The following is a 13,598-nucleotide window of genomic DNA, read 5'->3' on the forward strand; positions in this document are numbered from 1 at the left end:
TAAATAAACCTTGCCTCCTTTACAGTTTTTCTGTTCGGGACCTTTAGGCACATCTGTGAAAAAGCTGACTAAAACAGTGACCTAGGGTTGGAAGAGATTTTCTTTCTCAAGGAGTGGTACTTAGTTTCCCAGGGCGTATATAATCTACACTATTCTGGAGTCTAGCAAGTGTGCAATAGTATTGTCTGAAAAAACAACGTACGTGCCTCAATTAAAAAATATTTTATTGCTAAAAACTGCTAATAATTGTGCCTTCAAGTGAGTCATTTCTGCTGGTGCAGGGGCTAGTCTCAAGGTCGATGATCTGCGCTCCTCTGACGTTATCATTCATTGAGTCCTTAGCCCCAGACAGTGTATCTCTAGCCCTTTAAATAGGGGCGTGGTTTAGGCTCTCGGACCGCCCAGGAGAAAGCGCGCCGAGAGGAGGTAAGCGGAAGCGTGGCCACCGATGGTAGAGTACTGCGCATGCTTGAGGCTAGAGCAGGGGGCGGGGTCACGTGAGTCTGGAGTCCTGGGCCGGAATGGCTTCAAGCTCAGGTAACTAATCTCTTGAGAGCCGGCCATCAGGAGGGGACCCAGAGACCGGTTGTATCGCGGGTGGGAGGACAGCGCACGTGCCAGGTCGCTGAGCCCGGGTCTTCCCCTCCTCGCGGCAGTGGCGCGGCCTCAGGAGCTGACAGGGCAGCCCCTGATGGGCTAACTGGACTGGGGCCACCGGCCAGGCAGGTTGACTCTGGGGCGGAGGGGCGTGTCTTGTGTTTGGCCTGGAACCGGGGCAGTCAAGTTTCCACTGGTTGGTCCAAACAAATGGAGGCTATGGGGCAGGCGCAACCACTCCCCCGACTGTGAGACTTTACGTGGTGGGTGACCCTTCCACCCTCTTCCTCCGGCGGTGTGCAGCCCGCCTACCGCAGTGGAGGTTCCTGCCTTACAGGATTGCGGTGCGCTCTTGTGAGGCTGGTTCCAACTCTGTCTGTACCAGCAAGGTGTGTCACAGAGTGAGCACAGCGGGTTGAAAGGTGGATCCCTAAAGTAGAAGCCACCGCTATGCCTTTTCTAGTCCTCCAGGAAGTTCTATCTCTGGTACTTTTAACTTACAAGAAGGAAACCCCAAAATGTTTGGGTGTACCAAATGAGGAGGGTAGGATGGGATGGGGTAGACATGGCTTTGGATTATGGGAAGACTTCTCTAAATTAGCAGGCCCCTTTGGTCCCTTCCACTCCCTAGAGTAGTTTTAGAATGCACAGAAAAGCTTGTGTCTTCTACACTGCCCATTCTACCATACTCCGTCCCCAACCAAACCAACAAGGAGAGTAAGCATAGATGTTAGCTGTGGTGTTACTGTATTCTAGATGTCTGTGTTTGTGAGATAACTACATCTGAGGGATGTGTGTGTGTGTGTTTGTGTGTGTATGTGTGCTTATAAGACATGGGTTTGCTTATGTTAGATTTAAGCAGAGTAGGTACTGAATCTTCTGGCAATAACTGGCCTGTCCCATAGAATGTACAGTAAAGGTAAATGGGAAAATTTTCATTTACACTATTGGGTTTCATATGATCAAAGATACATAGTTATATATGAGATAATTCTTTGCAGATCTACTGAACAATAGTATGTTGACGTTTGTTTCTGTTTTCTTTGTATCTGGACCATCAGCAGCAGATTAATTTTTTCTGTCTTCCAGAATATTGGGGTATCTTGTGATTCTTAGCTGTATCCCACTGTTCCATAGACATTTCAACCATATGACACCAAATGTGAATTTTATGTGTGAAAGTAAAGCCTTTTGAACTTAATAAAACTTTTGATCTATTTTTAGGTTTCAAAAAGTTTAGATGGCATCTTTTTTTTTTTTGATCTACAGTTTCAGGTGTTATCTGTACATATTTTTAAGATCAAACTGCTCCATTCTGAACTGAGACCTGAATTAATGTTTGAATTGTCATCACTCTATATAGACATGATAAAAGTGCATTCTGTGTTTTAGTCAAAAACTATAGATTTGCCTGGGATTTTTCACTGTTATGAATTTGTTAGATTTTACTCTGGTAGCAATCACACTTTTCAAGTTAAGGCTTTTCCTGTTACTAGTGACAGAAACTCAATTCAAAGGAGCTTAAACAAAAAGATTTATTGGCTCAGAAACCAGGGTAGGGCTAGGATTTCACTAAATCACTAAATGATGTTCTTCTGTGTCTCTTCCTCTCCAAAAGAGGATATCTAACTCCTCAGTCCCCATCTCTGCTTCTCTAATTGCAAGTTTCATTCTATTCAATTACGTAAGCGCATGAAAGATGGACTCCAGACACCTCCAGTGTCACATCATCCAAGCTGTGTGCCCTAGAGAGAAAACTGCCTTCAGTGTTTACAGATTCCAAGGAAGGACCCTGATTGGCCTGAGTGGACTTGAAAATATCATATGCCTGCTCTTCTGGCTAACGCTGATAGGATATTTCATTGGCAGCACCATCAAAATCACATGGTTGGAGTAGAGCAGGAGCACCTTCCCAAAGGAATGGTGGTAAAGGTGCTAGGATATTTTAACCTTTGTTTTTCCCTCTGCATTTCAGCAAGAAGTTTCTTCTTGCCTTTACCTCCCCTCTGCCCACAAAAGAAGAATAAATTTTGTGACTACATTCTTCCTGACATCTACCCAAGAGAAATTGAGATGATAATTTAACTAATTGAGGATTAATAAAGAAGGCCACCAATCTACTCAGCCTGTAACTTGTATGGAATCCTGTCTTTTGAACATTTAACAGATAATTCACAAACACTAGTTTTGTGTAGAAGAAAAGGGAATATAAGTAAGCTTACACAAGCCTTTTATGATTTGTAGGAGGAGACCTTTGGGATTGGGATGGATCTTTGAAGGAAGATTCTTATAATAGGGACTTATTAGAAGCTGGAAAAAAAGTCATTTTTTTCTCTTGTATTAATTTCACTCATCACCTCATACACATGTTGATATGAAATTGATACATAATGTTAGTACTTGGACTTAATGTAAATATTTATAGCCTTTTTATTCTGTACATTGTGATAGGGAATCAGATCTTTTTTTTTCTAGAATGGATGCTACTGTGGGTTGTTTATGTCTGCCATTTGGTAGTACTAGCTTAATTTAGCACTGTGTATGAGAAGATCTCAGGTACCATTCCTTCCTTCCACTTTTCTTTTTAACATGTATTATTCTTTATATACTTTCTAAGTTTTAAATGACTACTCTTTTCTTTCTTTTTTTAAAAATTTTAATTTAATTTTATTTTTTGGTGATGCTGGGGATTGAACCCAGGGCCTTGGGCACGTAGGCAAGCACTTTACCACTGAGCTGTATCCCCAGCCCCCACTCTTTTCTTTTAAACAATTTTCCAAGAGAGGAGGAAAAGAAACAGTTTTTCATAGACTTTTTCTTAGTGACAGCTGTATGCACTTTGGGCTATTGTTACCTAATGGGAAGAAACTTTAGGACCATGGAAACAACTTATCCCAATCTATAGTGCCATTGCATCTAACACAGTCTATTTTTGAAGTTCCTGGGTAAGATGAAAATTGATATGCACAAAGTACTCCTGAAAAATATCTTGGAAAATTCAGTGCCCTCAAAGTGCCCTGAAAAGTAGTCATATCAGAGACTAAAATATGACTTCTCAGGAAGTCTGACACAGCCAGTGTTTGCTCCACATTGGAGTAGCATGCTGTTTTTATTATGTTTTTTATATATTTTTAGTTGTAGTTTATTTATTTATTTTTATGTGGTGCTGAGGATTGAACCCAGCACGTCACATGTGCTAGGTCAGCGCTCTGTCATTGAGCCACAACCCCAGCCCCTGTTTTTATTATTTTAAAAACAGATAAAGTAGATTGCTTGTGTATGAGGCATGCAGAAACAGACTGACCAAAAGGACTGCAGATGTCCACCTCCTTTTTTATAGTTACTATGAAGCATACAGTTACTAAGTGGAAGTACCTGACTCTTTGTGAATCATTTTTTTCTTGTTTTCTATTTCTCTCTCTCCTTACTGAAGATAATAGTTGAATTCCCATAAATTGAACAGATGTGTGATACATTTCTACTGCTTTCATGTATGAGCTAAATTAATGTGAAAGAACATGAAATATTTAAGATTATTGAGTTTGTGGCATACTATACATGTGCTAAGTGATCATTAAAAAAAAAATTATTTTTAGCTGGGTAGTGGCACATGCCTGTAATCCCTGCGGCTTGGGAGCCTGAGGCAGGAGGATTGTGTAAGTTCAAAGCCAACCTCGGCAACTTAATGAGACTTTTTCTCAAAATTAAAAACAAACAAACAAACAAAAACAGAATGAGGATATGGTTCAGTGTTTAAGTACCCTTTGGTTCAATCCTGATTATCCCCCTCCACACACACAAAATGATTCTTAGGGATCTAAAAACAAACAAGCTCTTCTAGATGCAAAACAATGGAACTTGTGCAGGTGGAGGTTTGTTGGAGTAGAGTGATTAATATATCTTATAACAAATACCAAATAATCAGAACTTCTGTTGAGGCTCTGGAAGCCAGTGTTGCGGGGCTGTTTTCATAGGGAGAGGAGGTTGGATGAATAGATCAGTTGATGAGTTCCCATGTAATTAGGCACTGGGAATATGGTGGTGAACATGGCAGATCTGGTCTTCACTTCCTATATGCTAGTAGGGTGGTGGTGGTGGTAGTGGTGGTTCGGACAATAAAGAAATTATGTAATGTGATAACCAGGATAGAAGAGAAGAATGTGTTGAGTACATATTAACAGGGAGTCTGGTCAAACAACACCACAGATTTATTTATTTAAGAAACAGAATTTTATTTTTATTTTAATATTTTTTATCTTTTAGTTGTAGTTGGACACAATACCTTTATTTCACTTATTTATTTTTCTTGGTGCTGAGGATTGAACTCAGAGTCTCGTACATGGGAGGCGAGCGCTGTACTGCAGAGCCACAACCCCAGCCCCAAGGAAATAGATTTTTAGCTGGTAAATATGACCTGTAGTGGTTGACAAGCTTGATTACAGAAAAGTAGAACTCAGTTGTAATTTGGCTTATTATGACACAGATTCCTATATACTATGAGTCAAATAATGTCCTCTGAAGCTTAACAATTACAGGTAATAAAACTCATGTTTAATTTGTAACACAGGTGTTATTCCTGTCTCCCAATTCTGTGTTAGTAAGCAATTTTAAAAATTCTACATAGAATACAAGTTAGTGAACTCAGTGATGTGGAACTACATCCCCATTTTTATTGCATAGTTGGGGAGAAAAGATATAGTCATATGGTAAATCAACTAACAAATCAAATTGAGAAAGTAGAAACCTAATAGAAGTTAACTCTGTATTGTATTCTTTTCTTCACAAACCAACCACAAGCAAACCAAAGAATTAGAAGAGAAATACTTGGATTAGGAAGGCCAGAAAGGAAGCTAACATATTACATTGTTTCCATATCATGTTTTCATGAAGAAAGCATCAAGCCAGTTTTGAAGAAGACATGCTTAGCCAGGTGTGGTGGTGCACACCATTAATCCCAACTAGAAATACTGAGGCAGGAGGATCACAGTTTCAAGGCTAGCCTCACAAATTGGTGAGACCCTGTCTCAAAATAAAAATAAAAAGGCTGGGGATTCATCTCAGGGATAAAGCATTCCTGGGTTTAGTCCCTAGTACCAACAGCCCTAAACAACAACAACAACAAAAAGACATGCCTTCTGGATTGGGCTATGGTCAGGAAAGGAAGAAGTGATTGGCAAGTCCCATCTGAACAGTGCCCACAAGGAATGAAGGAACTTAGACAAATGTAGAGGAAAAGGAAAGAGCAGGTGAATCGGCTTAAGATGACATGGAAGGAAAGTGGGAGCAGTTCATGAAGGATTCCGACTGCATGTAACTAGTTGTGAAGGAAGGAGGAAGAAGAGAGGTCAGATGTCTGGAATCATAATCTCAGAATTTAGAATTTTATCCTGTAGGCACCGGGGATCTTTAAAAAAATGAAACTAACATGTTACATTGTTTCCATATTATATTTTCATGATATCTTTCTGTCACAATGTAGTAAATTTTTAAAAATCTGATTTCCCTGTGATATGAAAATTATCTTATAAGGACATGTTTAGAAGGAAAAGAATGTCAGAATGTTAAACAGGATCCTGGAACTTGAGAACAGTTGGGAATGTTTGTCAGTGTAAAAAACTGGCCAGAGTTCCATATTGACCTAGTCCATTATAGGTCACATTCTAGAATTCTTACTCAGTCAGCTAGTGTTATAATGGGGTCATTACTGTTTATATGGGACATGTCTTTTTAATGGTCCTTTATTATTAATTAGTTGGGAATTACCCTATTAATTCAGAGGAAATAACCTTGGGAATTATTAGGATGTCAGATAATCTTAAGTCTGGACTATTATTAGTTTAACTGCATCCTTGGTAATAATGATTCCATGGCATACATTTCCTATTAGATTAATCTGTTTTCATTCTAGGAGAGACTAAAAAATAGTTATGTAAGCTATTGTGTTGTCTGCATGTCTTGTGTAGTATGGCATTCCCTTAACCTTAAAAACATTGGATCGTCTGGTGATTGGGTGAAGAACTCGTTGTAGAATTCCATCTCAACAGGAAGAGATGAGTAGTTCAATGTCAACCTTTGTACTGAAACAGTTCTTAAGTGATATCTGAAGTAGCATCTGCATCAAATGTGTTATATTAAGCATCATTTATTAAGCATTTCATCATTGGTCTGTATGTTGGAATGAAGAGCTTGCTCAATATGTATGAGTGCAACACCAACTGATAAAGGAGGGGTTAGTATTTCAGAATGTTGGAGATGTGGTCAAAAACAAATTAATTGAAGTTTGCATATTCATTTCCTATTATTGCCATAACAAATTGCACAAATTTAGTGGCTTAAAACAACACAGATTTATTATATTATGGTTTTGTAGTTCATGTCTGGCTGATACCTGTCTCACAAAAGTCAAGGTGTTGGAGCAGGGCTTTGGTCCTTTGGGAGGCTCTAGAGTTCATTTCCTTTTTTTTTTTTTTTTTTTTTTGCAGTTTCTAGAGGTTGCCTATGTTCTTTGGTTCTTGGCACCCTCAAAGCCTGCCATATAGCAGAAGCTGACCTTGCTTCTCTTGATACATTACTTTCTCAGGCTCTGTGACACTCTTCATTCTCCGTCTTCTACTCTTAAGTACTATATGATTATGTTCGGCCCCCCACATGAATATTTCACAATAATCTCTTCATCTCAAAGTCCTAATTTAATCACACTTGCAAAATCCCTTTTGCCATGTAAAGTAACATATTCACAGGCCCAAGGAACTAGGACTAGCATCTTTCGACACTGTCATTCTTTCTACCATAGGTGCAGCCATAGCTCAGTTAATTTCTGAAAAATTCACAGAAGCTGCTTTAGTGATCTGTTCTTTAAAAAAAAAATCTGAATAGGGTAACTTCAGGTCTATTTGGGCTAGAAAAATTTGCTAACAAGAAGAAAGACATAGCTGCTCAAAAGTGACTAAAGAAGAGCTAAGGAAGACGATATGGTTGACTTCAGTGATAAGGTGTAGACCAGTGTTGATGTGAAAAAAGACCAAAATGTGGATTTAGAATGAGTTAGCAGTATAAAACACTTCTCAATATCACAATTAAAGGTTTTTATTAAGTGTCTTTGATGACTTTGCTGGGGACTACACTAGTCTTAGGCAAACCATCATTCAGCTCATGAAGAAATTGCTGATGTGACAGAAGAATCTGTAGGATACACTTAGCACTTTTGGTTAGACCTTTACAGAAATACTTGATCTTGTTTTGAGTCTTTAACTTTAGAAGAATTTGGACATCTTGAGGAAATTGTAAATGATAATAGCTAATGTTTCTTGAAAATTATTGTGTGGCCAGGTATTATTCTAAATGCTTTACAGTCATTATATCACTCATTCATCATGGTAGCACTGCAAGATAGGTAGCTGTATTCCTCAGAGTGAGGACTCTTTGAGTTGTGACCAAAAGTAAAAAGAAAAAAAAAAGTGTGGTAGAGGAGAGTATGTAGATTTATGTAACCAAATTGCCAGAAGCCTATGAGTAGAGCTAACTTCTTGGAAGACTAGAATCTGGGTCTTGAGTAATGTCAGGATTCTCTTTCCTCCTTTTCTCTTTTAAAATATTGATTTCATTCTAGGGAATCTGTACCTAGAATATAAATTCTGTCAGTAGAAGTGGGCCTCCAGTGATAGATGCTTTGTAGGTGTGTAGTTGATAGGTGTTCGATTAGTGACTTCTTTTTTTAACACAAGAGTGTTGGGTGGGCAACTAGGGGCTGCTCAGTTTAGAGAACCATGGAAATTGTTCTTCCTTTTCAGTTCCATTTTAGTGAATGCTGATGAAGGACTCTGTCTGTATCACATTCTTCCTTTTACTAGGGGAGTTTTGACTGGAGCCTACACATAAAGTGTATAGTTTAAGAACAGCACCTCATCTCCTTTTCCAGGAGATGAGGTGCTGTTCTGAGCAGACAACACCAATTTCCACACTTGTTCCATTTCACAGATGTAGGAATAAAGGGATTCGGAAAGGGTAGCCAAATTGACCAAGATCACTGATCGGAGCTGGTAAAGTCTAGATTCAAACCTGGTTTTAGTGGACTGTTTGGATTGTGTTCTTTGCTCTTTGTTGTAACATAAGTAAAAGGAGCTCAGTGAGGTAAAGTTGGGAATGGAGTAGACATCCTGTGACAGAATGATATTCTTTCTTTCTTCAGGGAATGCTTGATTTCTTGATACTTCAAGGGATTTTAGTGTTCATACATGCTGAATTGTTATTTGGTCTTAAAATGTCTTAACTTCAGAAAGGAAATGAAAAGAACCAGAAAAATATTGTTTTCATTTCTGAGTTACTTTGAAAGATAAATGTGAAGCATTAAGCATTTTAAATTATTAAATTATTTAAATAAAAGTTTTTTTCTTTATGCTCATTTCCTTAAAGAACTGTAGAAGAATAAAACTTTTAATAACTGTCCTTGAGAGCCACTGACTGTGAATTATATATGTTTGTGAATAGTTCTTGAATAATTATAGCTGTTTTGCTTAATGGGACTATCAAAAAGTAATTTGTCATGAACCAATTCAGTCTTCTTTAAGAAAGGCATATACACATTAATACTGCTATCTCCCTTGGTTCTTTGCTAAGGAACAGTACATTTAGTACTTGATATAGAAAAGATAACTTTTAAATGTTGCCAGATACACAGTACCCTCAGTTACGTCTTCTAGGAATGTATTGATGGCATGTGCTTTGTAGGACAGAGCATTAGTTTATTTTCTGAACCATGTCAAAGAAATTAGTATACATTTGGTACTAGAAAAGTTAGCTTCAGCTCTTGAAATATCAGTTTTCAAGAATCTACATATTTCTACATGGTAGTTATTAATTTCTTTTAATATGATAAAAATGAAACATTAAAAAAGGGAAGTTATAGGTGCTAAAACAATGAACCTCATTAGATAAAATTATTAGTGAGTTTGGGGCACGTTACTTAAAAACAACTAAAAAGTTATAGGTGCTAAAACAATGAACCTCATTAGATAAAATTATTAGTGAGTTTGGGGCACGTTACTTAAAAGCAACTAATCTTATTTAGCTTTTATTTTATATTTTTCACAGTGCTAGGGATTGAATCAGGGCTTTGCACATGCTAAGCGAGTACACTGCCACTGATGAGCTACATTCCCAGCCCGTCATTAACTATAAAATATTAAGTTATCTCAATCGCTGGGTTGTTGCCAGTCCTTTTTTTTTTAACTTTAAGGAATAATGAACCCTATGAAGGGTACACTGTGGGGCTAAGGGTTTAAGGGTTAGTGGTAGTAATGGTGAGTATACCCCCAAGTGCAGTGTGTAGTTTGAAGAAGTTTTGCACTGAGATATGCTGGTTGTACCACCCCCCCCCCCCCAATCCTTGGGGGATACCTTCCAAGATCCCCGCTTGATGCCAGAAATTGTGGAGAGTATTGAACTATGTACACTGATCCCTCAGTGTTCATGGGGGACTGATTCCAGGATCCCCCAGCTAACTGATACCAAAATCTGTAGACACAGGGGTCCCTTATATAAAATAATGCAGTATTTGCAAATAACCTACACACATCCTCTTGTATACTTAAGTCATCTCTAGGTCAGTTATAATGCTTATTAAAATGTAAATTCTATGTAAATAGTTGTTATATTGTTAAAGGAATGATGGCAAGACAGAAGCAGATTTTTTAAATTTACATATTTGATCTGTGGTTGGTTGAATCCATGGATGCAAACCCTATAGATATGGAGAGTCAATTGTATATACAAACATATGATAAAGTTTAATTTATAACTAGGCACAGTAAGATTAATAACAACTAATAATAAAAGATAACAACTATAATAATATGCTGTGATAAAGTTATATGAATGTAGTCTCTTGTTCTCAAAATATCTTATTTTACTCTACTCATCCTTCTCGTGATGATATGATATGGTACAATGCCTGTATGATGAGATGACATGAGTTGAATGATGAAGCAATTATCACACATTATGGTGATAAGCTTTGTTGTTTAAGGTGCAATAGCAAAACTACTACAGATTTCTTTTTCCTTCTTTGCACTGTCATAGATAGAAGATAAGTTATTACTGTAGTTCTTAGTGACCTTAGCGTATTTGTTGTTGTTGTTCCTTATTATATCGATAACTTTTATCTTTACTTAAAGGACACAACTAATGGCTTCTCTTTGGCATATTCAGGTTGCCAGCATCACCACTCTTGTTCTTTGGGGCCATTATTAAGTAAAATATGGTTCCTTTAATAAAGCATTGCAATTCTGTGATAGTTGATCTGATAACCAAGACAGGTACTAAGTAACTGACAGGTGAGTAGTGTATGTACTGTGGATACACTGAACAAAGGAATGAGTCACATTCTCAGTGGGATAGGTCAAGATGGTGCGGGGGTTTTTATTGCACTATCCAGACAGCAAGCAATTTAAAAACTTACTATTTTTTTTTTTTAACTGGGGATTGAACTCAGGGGCACTCAACCACTGAGCCACATCCCCAGCCCTATTTTGTATTTTATTTAGAGACAGGGTCTCACTGAGTTGCTTAGCACCTCAGTGTTGCTAAGGCTAACTTTGAACTTGTGATGCTCTTGCCTCAGTTTCCCAAGCCACTAGCATTACAGGCATGCGCCACCGCTCCCAGCCATGAATTCTTTATTTCTGAAAAATTTCCATCTAATGTTTTCAAATCAAAGTTGACTATAAATAACTAAAACCACAGACTGTAAAACTGGATAAGGGGAGAATACTGTACTGTGGAAAACACCTAGATTAAGGGCTGGGGTTGTGGCTCAGTGGTACAGTGCTCCCCTAGCATGGATGAGGCCCTGGGTTCAATCCTCAGCACCACATTAAAAAAAATAAACACACACACACACACACACACACACACATTAATTAATTAAATATATTGTATCCAACTACAGCTAAAAAATAAATACTAAAAAAAAGAAAACACCTAGATTAAGAAACAAAATAACCTTTATTTTTATTATCATTATTACTCTAATCTTGTTTCTGTTTTCATATTTTTATTTAATTCTAAATTGGCACAACTAAGTGGATTAAAAAAAATTAAGTCTCATAGCCCAATTGCAATACTACCTCAAAACATTGAAAAGAATATTTAATATTAAATTATTAAACTTATATACAGATTTTAAAATACATTTTTAGTTTTCAGAAATGATAATCTTGCAAGTATACCAAATTATCTGTGTTTTTGCTAGATCATAGGGTTCTGTTGTTTAGAGCTGTGAAATATTTAAAAAAGGTAAGCATGTCTAGTTTTCTTTAGTATTTTATTTTTTCCTGAAAAAGTCCATGTTTCTCTATGACTGTCTTTCTTTATAGAAACCTCTGGTAGAATGTGTAGTTATTTTATCCTGAGGTCTCCTGTAATATGTCCGAACCCTTAGGTATGTTAGTGTTGTATTAACTAACTAGGTCTGTGTTCTTGGTGTCTGTACTAAGTTCCCTGAGGCATCTGTGGCCCCATGTGGATGCCAACCACAAAGCTGGTCTATATCCTTATCTCCAGGGGAATGAAGAATTACCCTGAGATTTGGGAACACGAGGAAGGTATTAATTGTAGCTCTTGGCACAATTGTACCTTCATGCTATTAGACACATCAATCTCAGCCATACTAATTCATGACTGGCACTGTAACCAGTTTCATAACTTTGGGTGGTGGACCACTTCTCAGGCTCCTTGAATCAGAGTTAGTTGTTCCTTTTTTATGCTCTTGTGGGAACCCCTCCCCCCCCATATTTTACCCTGTACTTCAGTGTCAGTTTTTCTTTGCCTATAATCAGATGACTGAGTGAGGTCTGACCAAGTAAGTCTTTGGAATGTCCAGTTGACAAATCTAAATGATACTTTTCTTTTTGTTTTAAAAAAGAGATTCAAATCATTGCACTCTAAAGCCAAAAAGAAGACGAATACTTGCTTGGATTGGTTGAATACATTTATAAAAAGTAAATATGGAAAATGAACCAGACCATGAGAATGTGGAACAGAACCTTTGTGCCAAGACTACTGAAGAAGAATTGAATAAGTCTTTTAATCTAGAAGCTTCACTTTCAAAATTCTCTTACATAGATCTGGACAAGGAACTGGAATTCAAAAATGATCTGGTAAAATTTTAACTCTTGTCAAGTGATGATTTTAATCAAAGTGTTGGTTAGAGAGTATTTTATGACCCAGATATTCTTAATCTGTCTGTGGATAGTTTAATGAGATACAGTGACTCTTTGTGTGGTCCATTGCAGTGGTTAGAATGATATTCTCGTCATTTGATCTTCAAAGTTCTCACAGCAACATGACAACCCATTTTATAGGTAAAGATTCCGATTTGCAGCTATATTAAATGACTTTTTAAGGTCATAGAGCTAGTGGTAGGTTTAGAATTCTTGTCTGACACAGCAACTTTTTCCCCCCATTGGTTGAATATTATATTAACGAGTCTCTACCACTGTATTTAATGACAAGTTGCTTGAATTAATCATCTCTCACATAATTTATGAAATAGCTAAGAAACATAGTGTCACATTTTTGCATGTTGCTTATGACTTATGTCTAAACTTAGGAAATTAGTTGTTTTATCATGTTTCACAAAGCAGGTGTAAAAGTTCTATAGCAAAGCTTTCTGGAACAGGCTGTCATGATGGTGCAGTCTGTGCATACATGTCCTTGATAGTCACTGAATGTATAGATAGGAAAGTTGACAGTTTTGAAACATTTTGATTTTACCCTTCTTGTCATGGATTACTGAGTTGACTGATCATGGTACTTAGTTTGTTTTTTTTAATTGACAATGGTTCTAATAAATTAAAACACCCTTACTATGATAAGGGGAAAGGCATCATTATGTGAGCATTGTTTTTTTTTCTTTATTTAGATTGATGACAAGGAATTTGATATTCCTCAAGTTGATACTCCTCCAACACTGGAAAGCATACTGAATGAGGTAAGTAGATACT

The 13,598-nt window shown here is 37.3% G+C and overlaps 1 protein-coding gene across 1 annotated transcript in view; it reads left to right on the forward strand.

The window, feature by feature from the left end:
• The first annotated feature begins 463 nt into the window (after positions 1-463).
• Vps8 (VPS8 subunit of CORVET complex) overlaps positions 464-13,598 on the forward strand; it is a 252,940-nt gene continuing 239,805 nt past the window's right edge. The window contains exons 1-3 of the mRNA XM_027951524.2: positions 464-537; positions 12,518-12,752; positions 13,517-13,585. Of these exons, the coding sequence (XP_027807325.1) occupies positions 12,600-12,752; positions 13,517-13,585 (222 nt within the window). The 5' untranslated portion in view covers positions 464-537; positions 12,518-12,599. The remainder of the gene's footprint in view (positions 538-12,517; positions 12,753-13,516; positions 13,586-13,598) is intronic.

Source organism: Marmota flaviventris, chromosome 8 (assembly GCF_047511675.1).
Source record: "Marmota flaviventris isolate mMarFla1 chromosome 8, mMarFla1.hap1, whole genome shotgun sequence".
Taxonomy (NCBI): domain Eukaryota; kingdom Metazoa; phylum Chordata; class Mammalia; order Rodentia; family Sciuridae; genus Marmota; species Marmota flaviventris.